At 37.8% G+C, this 14,587-nt stretch overlaps 2 protein-coding genes across 3 annotated transcripts in view; both read left to right on the top strand.

Moving 5' to 3' along the window:
• Positions 1-86: 86 nt before the first annotated feature.
• Positions 87-6,618, top strand: ccdc13 (coiled-coil domain containing 13; the record flags this gene model as incomplete). 2 transcript variants are annotated; one of them, XM_014029480.1, is given in 13 exon segments in its annotated part: positions 87-238; positions 335-483; positions 577-719; positions 806-889; positions 978-1,091; positions 1,473-1,577; positions 1,698-1,868; positions 1,946-2,122; positions 2,226-2,420; positions 2,519-2,604; positions 2,713-2,775; positions 2,863-2,994; positions 3,938-6,618. In XM_014029480.1, coding segments are annotated over 13 exon segments (1,629 nt in total). In that variant the 3' UTR covers positions 4,065-6,618.
• A 5,585-nt stretch (positions 6,619-12,203) lies between these two features.
• tmie (transmembrane inner ear) overlaps positions 12,204-14,587 on the top strand; it is an 8,376-nt gene continuing 5,992 nt past the window's right edge. The window contains exons 1-2 of the mRNA XM_014029466.1: positions 12,204-12,674; positions 13,829-13,946. Coding sequence (XP_013884920.1) covers positions 12,564-12,674; positions 13,829-13,946 — 229 coding nt within the window. The 5' untranslated portion in view covers positions 12,204-12,563. The remainder of the gene's footprint in view (positions 12,675-13,828; positions 13,947-14,587) is intronic.

Genomic DNA, 14,587 nt, shown 5'->3' with positions numbered 1-14,587 from the left:
TATAAGAACTCTTAATAGCACAACATTTATTGATATTAGCAGAGTTCTTATAAAAAATCTTATTTTCCTGTCACCTTAAATCACAGATCATGGAGCATGATGAGAACTGAAATGAACATCCGGAAAAAAGAAAACTGGCCAGGAAAAAGAAAAAAATGGAACTTGACAGTTCTAACCTCAGCGGCTCCCAAGATGATTTGGATTTGTTTAGGCAAGGTATTCAGACAGAAAATGACAGGTAGGTCTTATTGTACCTGGGCTTTCTATTCAATTAAAACCTCAAATAGAAACAYATTAAAAAATGCTAAGTTATCTTTTTAAACTCATTTCTCAGGCTATTACAGCATGAAAATCAAACACTTCTTGACCAGGTGAGAGAGCTAAAGGATGAAAATGGACGACTCTTCAAACTCCTGAGTGAAARGGATTTTGAGATTAAACACCTGAAGAAGAAAAGAGAAGAGGAAAGGCTGGCCTTAGCAGGTATACAGGTGTATTTTTAAGACCAGTGTTAAGGTGCTTCACGTCATATTTTTATCTATTTATTTATTTATTTATTTATTGACATTTGTTTAGGCACATCAGGCTTTGCAGGGGCTGTAGCTGCATCCAAGATCGTTGAGCTTTCCAAGAAGATTAGGGAGCTAACTGCTGAAATTGAGAGCGAGAAGATTAAGTCCAAGCAAAGCAGCAACAGAATCAAAGAGCTTGAGAAAGAGGTAAAGAACTTTCAAGGTAATTTGCTGAATGAAAGTGCATCAAATCAGCGCCGAACTCTTGGAAAGAAACTTTTCTTTTTGTACAGCTGCAGACCATTGGGATACATTCTCAATCTGGGCAGAAGACTGACTCAAAGTTACTGGATAAGAGCTCATCTGGAGAAAGTGAGGTAAACAGAAACCAACCAAAGGTGTATCCTTTTGCTGTTATTGTGATCTAAACTGTGGCAACTCAAACATTTTAATTCCAAAAAGCAGGAAAACCCAGAGATCAGACCTCTGCAGGAAAAGTTAGCAGCTGCTCAGTTAAAAGTAGCTGAATATCGCAACCAGATTCAATCCACCAAACAAGAGTTGAGAGTTGCTCAGAAGGTAATCATCTTTTACTGTTGTTGTTGTTTTATTTTAAATGGCAGTGGTCTTATTATGCTAATTTACAAGTTCTTGGTTTAATTTTTGAGCCTTTTAGCCACTGAATTGATCTGATCAGATGAGCTGATTGGTCAAAGATATTGCAAGGAATTCATTTTTGAGTGAGGCACGCTCTGTTTGGCAAGATTTTTTTGGGGAATATTGATATGAGAAAAGCAAAACAATATCTTTAAGGCGACCTGTTACTACAGTTTTCTATGTAGAGTTTATGCAGTTTTAGATTTTGCAGACCTTACACATGAAAAAATCATGTAGCAGTTTTCACATTCTAATGATATGAAGGTGGGATTTTTTTTAATTTCACAATATGAACTGTTGCAGGTAATAATAAGTGAGGTTGGAGAAGAAGTCAACCTTCAACAGTTGCTGAACTGCCCTGGGAGCTTTAGAGGAAGATCACAGCAAATACTGTCTCTCAAAACAAGGGTAAGCAAATAACGAATAACTTAACAACGCAACGTGTTTCATAAAGTTAGACAGTTTATCATATATAAAATAAACCTTTAGRCCATGTGGTAGGAAAATGAAAATGATTTGAACCATCAGGTTCGAGATCTGGAGCAGCAGCTCAACCAAGTGACTCAGCAAAGACAATCRAGTGTCGTCAGTGTGGAGGAAGAGTTTCTGGGCACTGGTGTCCATCAGAAAACTCCCCCCGAAGACAGGAACCTCAGCTACATCCGCACCATTGAGAAAGGGAAGAGAGAAGCATTTGAGGTGAGTAAGCAATTGCTCTGATAAAATCGAAAAAAGTAATWGGTTTATGTCCCCGCTATGTTTTTACATCTCTGCAGAGGATCTCAGCAGAATATGAAGCACTACTGAAAGAACACGAGGATGTGAAGAAAAGGCTGGACGCTGCTAAAGCCAGGAACAGAATTCAGTCTAATGAAATACAAACTTTGAAGGTCCAGAACACCACCTTGTTGGAGAAGAATAAACACGATGCTGAGCTTTTGGGCGTTACATTGGTAAGGCATTAAAGCAGGGAACAATGAGTAGTTATATTCACACTGCATCACAATTCAGATGTTATCACATAGCCCATTTTACACATTTTCTACATTTCTGTAGAAGCAGCAGAATCAGATGCAGACAATGCTGAAGCAACTCAGCCAACAGCAGAAAGATTACAAACACAAGCCAAAGCATCATCTGAGCTGTGAGCCTTCAGAGCAGAACAGACTGATCCAGAGCCTGAAGCAGGTGGTTGCTGAGAAAGACRCCAAGATCAGTGAGCTGCAGAAGAGACAGCAACATTCCAACAAGGTGTCTTTGTGCTGTTTCCATCGTACCCCAGATAGCAAACCTTACKGACTCAAAAATCTACCACGTATTTTTTAAATGTGGTTTTATGGTGTTTACAGGGTGAGCATGTGGACAGACAGTCAAGCTGCAGTTCAAGATTCTTACCAGAAGATGGAGACATTAACAAGAGAATCCCTTCTTCAGAGTATGTTTTCATTCAGTACACATGTTAAATAATCACAAGTGTCTGCGTATAGGCAGCTGTTTCTTTTAGTTTCATTATGTGAGCTACTGTGTTTGTTACCTTCTCCAGTTCAATCTCTAAATATGGTCATAAATTGGTGACACCTGCAGTCGGGACTGGGTTAGATAACAAGTAGGTGATCTATTGTTTTATTATTATTATCTTGTATAATGTTACATACAGTGTATCATTGTGTACTTTTGTATATTTTGTTCATAGGAGCTTAAGTTCTTCAAAATGTCCACAATGTTCAGCTGATGTGAGTGCACTGATGACCCAGAGCAGTGAATATAAACTCCTCTGTGTGGAGAAGGACCGACTCTTTGAGCTAGTTCAAGTCCTGCAGATGAGGTGATGTTAGTGCAGAATGTTTATGACCTTTTGAACTCTTTTTCTACTTTGTTGCTCAAAGTTTTGTATTTTCATCGATGCTGGTGAAACGTACATCTGGGACAGATGTGGCCGTTTCATAAAATGGCAGTAATGTCAGCCGTAAAAGCAAAAACGGCTTTCTCTTTTGTAATTTAAAACATATTTATGTGGTTACATCAGATTCTGACTTAAATATACTTTGTAAAGTACGTACAATACAATATGTACAACTACAATAATTGATGAATCTTTCTAATGCACGTTTTGTGGCACATATCTCATCGCACAGTTTTTGTACCCAACAATTCATATATCAAAATGTTCATCTCCTTTAAGACATTCTGGCTGACTTTTGGTATTTTAGCAATTTGTTCTTTTTGAGATATTTAGCTTTTTTGGCCGTTTTTGCTCTCGTTAAAAATAATTTCAACATTCTTAAAATCCTTCATAATAATTAAACCTTTCCTGCATTTTACACTTTTTGTTCTGGTTTAGCTTTTTTAAAAAACTTCTTTGTGCTGATTTTAGCTTCCTTTAGCTTCTTTTTGTTAATATTGACCTTTTTTTGTTTTGCCTTTTCAGCTATCTTTCTACTCTTTTCAGTTATTCTACTAATTCAAATTTTTGTACTTTTATCAACTTCTTTCTGCTAATTTTGGCTTTTATGCTTTTTTAAAACTCTTTTACTGCATTTAAGCTACTTTTTAAGCAATGTTCAGCTAATATTCAGAGCTAAATTCAGCTAAATTATCCTTTTTGTGAAATTTTATCTACTACATGCAGCTTCTTAATTTAGCAAGTATGTGCTCTTTCTCCTTAGCTCTGTACGCTATATTTTAGCTACTTTTTTGCTATATTACTACGCTGAAGCTCTTGTGTCAGGAGGAGTCTGATTTACACCTAATTTGCTTGAATCCTTCAGGGATAAAGAGATGAACCAGAAATGTTTGGAGGCACAGAAAAAGTACCAGGAGGCGCGCTATGAGACTGTGTTTCTGGAGCAGGAGTTGGAGMGGATGAAAATAGAAGGAGTCAACCAGCACAATTAGGACTTGTACCAAGCCTCGGTAACAGCATGATATGAAAATGTGAAGGATGTTTTTGTTACTTGTGACTATCAGAACTCTATAGGAACCAGAAGTCACAAAGCAACAGGAAGTGTTCATAAACACACTGAACAAATTGTCCAGCTGTTGGCTTTTTCACCCTAACTTTTACAACACTGCAGATACCTTAAGCTGGTTCTGAAATCAAACATGATAGTTTTTTGTTTCCCCAGCAGGTATAAAATTTTAACCAGATAACAGAAATAATGTGTGGCAAAGGAGCTCACTGCTGGCAGACAGAGATCATATCTGTCCATCACGTCTTGGTTCGCACTGTGTTGTTTTCGTTGCTCTTGTATGTCATCCCCAGCCGGGTCGCTCAGCCGGTGGAAGCCCGAGCTCCGAGGGCGTCCCGAAAGAGCGCTCTCCATCCTGACCTGCAACTTTACGGTGACGCGACGCGACAAGTCGAGCATGTTTCCCTGGAGGCTCTGTGACAGCAGCGAGGCACTAACCGAGCGAACTGGCTGCTCCCTGCTTAAGCTCACTTGCACATTCTCCTGTCACATGTGACAAACAGCAGCCTGCAGGAAACAAGTTCTCCTCTTCAATTGTATAGAAAACACATGGGTCTCTCACCTGCTCTTCAGCTTATAATGATTAGTACTGGTTTCCGTGTGAGATATGCTGAACTTGACTGAAGTGCTTTGAGTGGCAAGGCTTTCAGCGTTGCCCTGATGGCAGCAGACACGAGGTGATACTGATCTGAGAAACCCTTGGCAGTAATAGGACCTCTTGTGGTTTCATATTGTGTCTGCTTGTTGTTTTTCTACTGTCACATCTTATTAAGTAAATGCTACTAAAGTTTTCCTCTGCTGGTAACTTGATGTGCATTTTTTTTACTCACACTGACGCCAGTCATTTCTGCTTTTTATGTAAATGTTTTCAACAAGCAAACAAAGAAAAAAAATGTCCAATTTGGTCAATAAAACGTGAACCCCATCTTCAAAAAATGATTTAAATATATTGTTTTTCTAAATAGTAATGACCTACAGTACATTTTGTCTAAATGTAAGTTTTTTTATTGTGTGTTTGCTTGTCTGTAGCGTTAGTAAAATATCTTGTGAATCAGCGGGTGGATTTTAATGAAACCTGCAGAAAGCGATCAAACAGATTGACTTTTGGAGTCAACTCAGTTTGAACATGGCTGCCACAGCTAAGTGAATATACAAACACAAAAATAACTATAAATCAGCCTAATTTTATAGTTATTGAGCTAATTTGGCATGAAAGTAGCTGAAGATCATTTCCAACAAATACTTTCTGTTATAATATCTTGTTGTCCAACGTATGGGTTTTACCACTTATTTGAGCAGCTGATTAACCTTTGGAGGCAATCAAATATCCTGAGGAAACAAGGAATGGCTATAAGTCTGTCAATTTAAAATACATTGAGTTAAAATTTGGTGTGGTAGCTGAGAGTCRTTTAAAACATACTCTGAGTGCTGTCACGTCTTCTGTGATACTGTACAAAATAACACGACACAACAATACAGCTCTAACCTCCTTCAAGTAATACAGGCCTTTAATTTCATGCTGTTTTTGGCAGCAAATAAACTTGTATTTTTAAGAACGAGTTCAGCCGCACTCCCCTCAAAGTTCAACGTAACTGCAAAATATTACTAATTATTTCTGACTTGTGTGGGAATATAGGCTGAAAATGACTTCGAACTCAGGATCCATGAATTCAGACTGCGGTCCTTACATTTCCCAGGGCGTGGCACACATGTACASTATGTGATCTTAGCCACTCACATCCGAGGACTGTCTGGACACGGCTGATGGGAGTGGCCCTTATACATTCACACAAACATCAGAGTTATTTTCTTCCAAGGCAGTCAAAAGGGTTTCAGCCTACCCCCACCACCCTCCTCCTTTGCCCCCCCTCCACATCACGCTTAATTTAAAACCATAGCTGACTTAGTGTGCTGATTCAAATACCGCACTATGTCTTCCAGCACCCTGTGGGAGATTGGCAGGTCCCCTTTGGACTTGGTGAGAAAGTGCCACAAGACAAAAATATCAGTTTGGACATGATGAAGAAAGCCTTTAAGYTCAGAGTAACAAAAACCAGCTTGTGCTGAATAACTCCTGGACAGAAKGAGAGGCAACCTTTTATGTGACATAGTTCAATGCATACTATGATTGGAGGAAAAGATGAGAAATCGGAAGGTTCTTCTAATAAATGTATAGATGTTAATTAGAAAAGTGCTGCTGGAGCAAAAATTTCATCTGATTATGGGGAAATGTTCAACTTCGGATTCTTCAGCAAACAACTTTAGATGAAATGCACATTCMGATTTTTTTATACATTTATTTTGATTGGTATCATAGTTGATAGGAACAAGTCCAGCGCTGCCAACCTTTCAAAATAAAGTTTTCCACTCCTGAGGTTACTGTGTATTTTCAGTTAATTCCACAGCCTAATTTGACTACTCTTGTTGACTTCAGTTATTTAAGAGTGTCATCACCTTCAAATAAATTACACTTCACCATACAGTTTTATTCTTGTTCTTTTTTCCTTTTTTTGTAGCTGTATTACGCAGAGAGGTGTAGATTTATTCCAAAATGCCCAATAACCCACCAAACCAAACACCAACTTGTGTAAACACAGCATACGTAAACAGCCCCGGCTATTTGTCATTCCAGGTTTGAATGACTCCTTTCTCCATCGTTCTCCTCAGAGGTATTCCCTCGTTCTGGACCGATGCTTCCTGCAGACCATTGACTGCATCCAGAAACTAAAGTAAACAGTGGAGCGGTGAACGCAGAGGTTAAAGTTAGCAATCAGGGATCTGTGAACTTTGCACAGGCCAGAAAACTGTTTGTGCCTCTATGAGTTTATTAATCTGCCAGTGCCTCTCATTTACATGGAATGGAAAGAAAATAAATAGCACAGATCTAATGTGCTCATTAACAGGAAGCAGAAATATGGACTTGACTTACAAAATCGGACAAGATTTTTTTAAAATTTGTTTAAAGCATTGTGCCCCTCAAAAAGCCAGTTGTAATTAACTCTAAAGTTATGTGTTTAATGTCAAATAAATGTCACGTTCCCCATTTCTTTGTTACGGCTGAGCGCTGCTCTTTATGCWATTTCCTGCATAGAAAGAGCCTTTAAACTTGTCCTCTTAAAAACTCTAAAAAGTACTGCGTGCACAACTGACTAAACGTGAAATAAATATTTTTGTRAAAGTAAGAAAGTTTTAATCGCTGTTGAGTTGTGGTAGGAAGCTGCAGTCTTGAATTCTGAACTTTCCCACAGGGAATTCCCACTGGTTCCAGTTTAATTTTACGACTTGCCAGTGGGAAATTCTCACTTCTCATTACAAMTGAGCCGCTGCAAAAGTAGCTGGCAAAAATKGAGATTTTACAGTGAATTTCTTTGGCTGCAGCTACTTTTGAACACTGTACACCTCCATTTAGTGGTGGGATGCTGTTGTTTCACATGTAAAATATTCAAGATGTAGTTTCAAAGCAACAAACACTTATTATAAGATATTAGTACATCAGTGAAACTCTCGTGGGCCACATAAAATGCAGCCTTGGGTAAGACACGTGGTTTTGTTCCTTTACCAGGTCATAGAGAGTCAATCAGTGATTTATTTTTTCACTAACTTTAATTATAAGCAGCTTCACTAGTTGGCAGTGTGAAATGTTTTTGATGCACGTCAAGGAAGTCCATGGTGTTAAGATAAAAAAAAAATGGTTCAACATAGCACTATTTCCACCTCATATTTTTAGTTAAACATTTGACGTTTCAAGAAAAGGGGATAAAGCACAAAAGAAGACGGGTTGTGCAATCAACAGCATGCAGTGAAACATCTCTCTGGCAACACAATGGAGGTATGTAAATCACGTCACTGTGGGGTAAAGGCTGAGTCTTTGAGAAGTAAAGATGAAAAGTGCTGATGACATTTCTCCTTTCTGGAACAGCCGAAGAGCAAAGTGTTTCACACATACAACAGAAGCATTAAACGCTTTACATAAAACCAGTTATTTTTTTTCTTTCCAGGTTGCAGGGAGTTGGTGCTTGTCTTGAGCAGTCACTGTGTGAGAGGTGGAGCTAGCTGCAGTCCATGAGGCCGCATAGAAACAGACAAACAACCATTCACTCACTCACCCACTCCTAGGGACAATTTGGAGTTACCAATTAACCTAACAAGCATGTTTTTAGTTTGTGGGAGGAAACTGGCGAACCTAAGAAAACTCACAGATACGTGGAGAGGACATGCAAACTCTACACAGAAAAGCCAGAAGGCGACAGCTCCATGCTGGGTATGGAAGGCAACTACTCAGTCGTTCATTTGTATCAGTCTGACATCAAAGGAATGTGTTACTTAGTATTTTTGAGAAGGAAGTTACAATCTAACACGGGAAAAAGTGTAACAATGATTGTTCACTTTTTCATTTTAATCAATTATTTTTTGTAGGTTCTTCTTTTAATCCTTTGCTTCTCTCTTCTCTTTAAATGATTGTCTGCATATAGTTAACATGTTCCAAATAAAGCAAACAAAGCAAACAAACTGCAGCTCATCATCAGTGGTGCTTATGCAGAAATTTTCAGAGGACTGTTAATCACATCGTTTTATGATCATATTCATTAGTAAAATGGTAATTATGTTTCCTCTGCACCTGCCAGGGGACTTGTTAATCATCTTAGTTCATGAAGGAGCATATCTCCATGTTACTGCTCCTCCAGCCTTGCAGATGCAGTCAACAAAGTGTGTTTTTGTGTTTTTTCAGAGAACAATGCATATTCATTAAAAATGTGCAAATAACACACTGTTTTCTCTCAAAGTGTCTGTATTAAAGCATATTGCAACCATGCCTTGACTTGGGTTTGGAAAAAAATCCTTACACTGTCATCTGAAAGCATTTGAAAGGTTTTCATAGAAAAAAGATTATTTTCCAGAGTGTGAGCAATTCAATCATAAGTGAGAAAACTGTTGAGAGGATGAAACGAGAGAGAGACAGGTGTTAAAAGTGACAACCAGGTTATACCAACTGCTCGGGGAGAACAGCAGGCTTCAGTGGAAGAGCGGGAGGGCACATGTTGTGAGGTGCACAGTCTCTCAAAAAATAGCAGATCTCCAAGCAACGCTGTTTCCAATGTTTGCTTTCATGTAGGTGTGTCATACCCTTGTGGTGTTTCCCAGCAAAAGGATCTCAGAGGCAAAAATGCAGCAAAGACGTTCTGCAGAGTCGATTCTTGCTTTTTGTAGTTTAAGATCACAAGTCGCTCATATTTCTACTTGTCTTAGAAGTCTTTGTTTTTTCACTCAAAATGAATGAAAATGAAGCAAATGATGGCATATCGTATGAGTGATGAAAGAGCAGCTATATAAACTTTATGTGTAAAAATTCTGTCAAACTTGTTTCCAGAAACCAAACAGGAAAATCTGAAAACAAGAACTCTAAAATCATGGTGATGATAGCCATTCGCACAACCCTGCACGGTCAGTTGAGTTTGCATTATCTCAGTTTCTTTTGCAAACCGTTTCATTTTAGCAAGCATGCCTGTGTCAAGCATGCCTGTGTCAAGCATGTCTGTGTCAAGCATGTCTGTGTCAAGCATGTCTGTGTCAAGCATGTCTCATAAGTCTGCTGTTGTGATTGAACAGATGGAAACTTGTGATTAGGTTCAGCCTTTTGTGATTGTAGTTTTTTTATTTTTATCTTTGTCTGACAGATCCCTGTAGAAAGAGTCAGAAATAATTTGTAGAGACAAGAGGTAAAACAATGTCACAAAACTCCCAAGACTGCTGGCTGCTCACAGAACTATCCATCAATGTGTCATGAATGTCAAAATATTAGTATTTGTTTTGACACAACTGACACATCCACTGATTAATACAAAAAGGCTGTGTATTCCAGATCCTTATAGTGGAAATCTGCTTTTTTTTTGGTTCTCTTCAAAATTAAATCAGTTGCTCGTTGATTACTTTCAGACAGTTTCATTAAAATCTGTTCTGTGATTCATGAGATTTTATTTTCTAACTGTACAGATAAACTCACACATGCACACACACACAGAAAAGGACAAAAACATTATTGATTCACTTTTGTCTGTGTTGGCAGGTGATAATTATTTCCTCTAACGCTTTAATCAATGCATAATCTCAATGCAATTTGAAAGGGTGGGCAGGTGAGTGTATGATTTATGGTTTATTTATTTAAAAGGGGACAGTGCAGTTTAATAAAAACAAGTGACAATGCATAGGTTAAGAAAAAAATAGCCAAATACATTTTTTCATCTGTAGTTCTACAGCCATGAAGTTTAAAAAGCAGTAAAATGCAAGAATATAAATAAAACACAAATGCATGATTAAAAAGAACAAGAAATTAGATTAAACACATCCAGACACACTAAGAGAAAAAAACATCAATGCTAAAATTAAAAACAAGACAATATAATTATACAATACTACACATATCAAGTGAAGTACAAATAACTAAAGTTTCTACTTAAGTACAGTAACGAAGTATTTGTACTTTGTTACTTTACACCTCTGATAACAGTTTCCTCTAACGGAGTCTCTTGTCACACACTCACTGCTGTTTCTCTGATAAACTCTGAGAGAGGAGCTGGAGACAAAATAAGTTTCTTTATAGATCAAGCACAAATCTGCAAATTTATGAAGGTCAGTTCAATTAAAAAAATAAAGAACATACTTGTTTTATATTTAACAGGGATGACAGCATCTTTTTTGTGTGGCTTGCTTGTACTATTTCAATGGGTTTCATTGTACTTTTAGAGGCCTGTGACCAACTTATACAATAAGTAAGGTGGTTAAAAACGTTTTTTTTCTCTGCCTCAGTGACCATTCCATTCCTGACTGAACAGAAAATTGCAGTATTCAGCTCAACTATTTGTTTAGTATTTCTGACTTTAAACAGTATAAAATGTTTTTAGTAAAGAAAACTTGGTAGAGTGATAATTAGTTTTAGAGTAAGGAGCTCAGGATTTGCTTTGTGTTTAAAGAAATCAGCTGAGGTGGCAGACCCAAAACTCACTGGAGGTATTAGGTAGCATCTGTGTCCTAGAACCTCCTTGGGATCTCGCAGCAGGAGCTGCAGAGTGTTCCTGAGGAGAAGGATGACTGGGTGTCTCAGCTGGCGTTGTTTCTCTCTGTGAGGAACTCTGTTTTGCTTTTAAGATTTGGATCATCTTGGCCCCTAAGCATGAAAAAGTCTGTGAGAGTATGAGTCATCATCTTTCTCCTGTCATGAATCCTTTCTTTCCTGATGGAAGTGGTCTTTTCCCACAGTGACATTGCCTCGTCCTTCTACGGGTAATAAAAGGTCACTGTGTTTTAGATGAATATAACAGTGACATAAATTGCATGTTGTGGCCTTTTGCATTTTCCAGACTTAGAGACAGACTTTTATGTCACCATCATTAATAAAACACCGTTTACTCTGAACTTTTGGAAATTTTCATATCTGATGTGTTACAGATGACTAAGAAAACACTTTATTTGACTCCTTTCGTGAGAAATTGTGCAAATTTATATAATACAGTGTTCTATTCGATACAACTCTATAAATATAAAATTATATGGTACAATACAGTGCAAAACAGTTTTGTTCCCTTGGAGACATTTCTTTTGGGGATGGTTCTGTCCTGTTCCTGCCTTCACAATGAATAAATAAATACGTTAAAATTAAGTTAAAACATTAATTAAGAAACTGAAACATTTTCTTTTCACTAGATAAAAAAAGAATGAACAAAAAAAATCTTGAAAACAATTTCACTGAGCTTAAAGCAAGTGTCTGCAGTCAAAAATATCTCTCTTCAGCTCTTATTTTTACTCCTGTTGAAAACACTGCAGTCAGCAGCAGCGGCAGCAGCAGCAGCAGCAGCATCTTCTCTTATCATATCCTGCCACTCTGAAAGCACGAGCCTATGAGGCTTTTTACGGGACAGGTTGCTGAGGTAATACAAAGGATGACTTACAGCTATTTGCTCCACTGTCCCTGCACAGGCCAGCCTCATCATGGTCAGCTGCACCTCCCATCCCCCTTTCTTAGTTAACTGCCTGTCCACTGGTGGATGAGCTGGCTGTAAACTACACCAGGTCTGCTAATTAATTAATGTACCCTAACCTAACTGCGGGGCTGGCTCCCTCCATTGTACAGGAGCAGCTCTCAGCTGGCTGCAGTGGTAAACGCCTGTGGGATTTCTTTCATCTGGTTCCTGCAATGTTTTTTTTATTATTATTTTTTTGGTAGAGAAGCAACAGATCCAGGAGCAGAGAAATAGACAGCTGTGGATGCTCTTCAGCAGCATATATTAATCATCTTTAGGGGCCATTGTGGTCCTGTCCTGTGAACGGCGCCAGTGCAGGCAGGCAGACAGAGAGAGAAGAAGACATCAGGAGGGAAGACAGGACGAGGTGGGGTGGGCAGGGTGGCTGCAGGGAGAAAGAGTGGGAGAGAATGGTCGGGGAACAGCCCGTGTGCCCACCTCAGCTCCTTCTGCGGGGCTGGGGAGCAGTGCTGCTGTCTCAGTGCTTGTCCTCTGTGTTCTCCCAGATTCCGGATCCGGAGGTAAGAGCCACACGCTGTGCCATCTCSTCCACAGGTTTTCACAGACATATCTTGAAGGTTTTTTTATTTATTTAATTTTTTTTTCCTAGTGATGGGTGTTGCTGTCTAAAACACAGCCTGTATGAATGTGATTTGATTGGTTGCTTGTCTTACAGGTCTGACAGGATTAGTGTTAAAATCTGATGTATGTGGGCTKGCAAAACCATACAAATGTGACTGATTTGCTTAAATCTAGTAGTTGTTCTGCTTTGGGGCTGAACAGAAAAGAGTTCCATTCTAGAGAAGTTGACTTCTGTTCATTTAGATATTTTCTGTCAGTTTATAGAGAATTTAAACAAAACCAACACATCTGAACAACAAAACAATCTTTAATGGCATTACAACCAATTCATAGCTACTAAAGTAAAATGTCATTTGAAGCAACTTAATGTTAGAAAATAAGAATACATGTTGAATGCTAAATTTGGACATTTGATAAAGACATCTCCTCATCTACTTTTTCTGTTGTTTTACATCATGTCAGTGTTACTAGCAAAGGCAACAAACATGATGTCCACTTTTAGATCAATTGCTTCTTGGTTTATAGATTAAAGAATAGAGTTACCACAACAAGCTGTATTATCCAATCAAAGGATCAATATAAAGCAGAGAGAAAAAATGATTATTGATTTGACCATGAGAAAACGATGCTCTGCTGTTTTTGGTAACATAAACCAGGCTGTTCCTCTAATAAAATCACAGGTCCTTTTTTCCCCCCAAGCCTCAGCAAGATCATACAGGAAACTGTCCCTGCAATCTGTTTTTTTTTTGTTCGGAATCTGGTTTTGCAGAACTTGTACAACATGGCACAAAGGGTTAAAAACTAAAACAGTAAGATAGTTTTATTAAATTAAAATTATTTACATCATGTCAGTGGACTGAAAAGAAAAATCAGATTCAGTGATCCCAGGAGTTCTTTGTAGATGCTTTACTTTTGGGATTTTTCATGCGTTCATTTATTTTGTAAATCAAATATGAGTTTTATTAACAGATCTCAATGGATTTGTCGGCTTTGCCTAAATTATGACATATTGCAGAACAAACTGATTTAAAAAAAACCCGGACCTTCTCTAAGATTTCATTTTCTCTCTTCTCTTTTTTCGTCTTTCTAACAGCTTTTACCCACAGATCCCCCGAAGAAGCCGGACCCTGTCACTTCAGAGACTGTCGTTTTCTGGGGGCTGCGGTTATGGCAGGTCATCGGCATATTTTCAGTGTTTGTGCTGGCAGTTGGTTAGTAGATATCATCTTTTTATTCATTTATTTTTTAAATCAAAGTAGACAACAATCTTTAAGAAAGTATAATTTTCAGTTTATGTACAATATATGAGAGTGAAAACCAGGATCAACGTCTTTTTTATTTGTCAGCTAAACAGAATTAAGTTAAAAACAGAGAAACACCTTCTTTCATACTACCAAGTTTAGTACTGTTTAACAAAAAAAGCAAGTATGCATTTAAAATTGGCAAAATTTTACAACTATTCAGTATTTCTTGGAGTTTCTGAGGCCCATTCTARCCTGTTACAAAACTGAAACAAAATGGGAGGTGTGTACATGACATTATATCAGTTTAAAATTGAATAAATCACATTTCCTTTGAGCTGTTTGACTTTTTAGCTTGTTGCAGATGTACCTTGCATTATATTTACATTTCTCTCCAAGTTTCACCATGAATTTTTTTAGAGACCAATATTAAATTGGGGAAAAGCATGCAAAACAATTACAAATCCCATCTTTATTTTACAGAAAAGAGCTATAAGAATTATTACCAGAAAGCATTACAGTCATCCTTCAAATATATTATTTTATCAATTGGAATTATTAAAATTTTGTGAGTTAGTTGATTATAATATTTTGCAGGTCATGTATAAAGC

Source organism: Austrofundulus limnaeus, unplaced genomic scaffold, assembly GCF_001266775.1.
Source record: "Austrofundulus limnaeus strain Quisiro unplaced genomic scaffold, Austrofundulus_limnaeus-1.0 Scaffold6, whole genome shotgun sequence".
Lineage (NCBI taxonomy): Eukaryota > Metazoa > Chordata > Actinopteri > Cyprinodontiformes > Rivulidae > Austrofundulus > Austrofundulus limnaeus.
The sequence above is the reverse complement of the archived record's forward strand: the minus strand, read 5'-3'. Positions and strand labels throughout refer to the sequence as shown.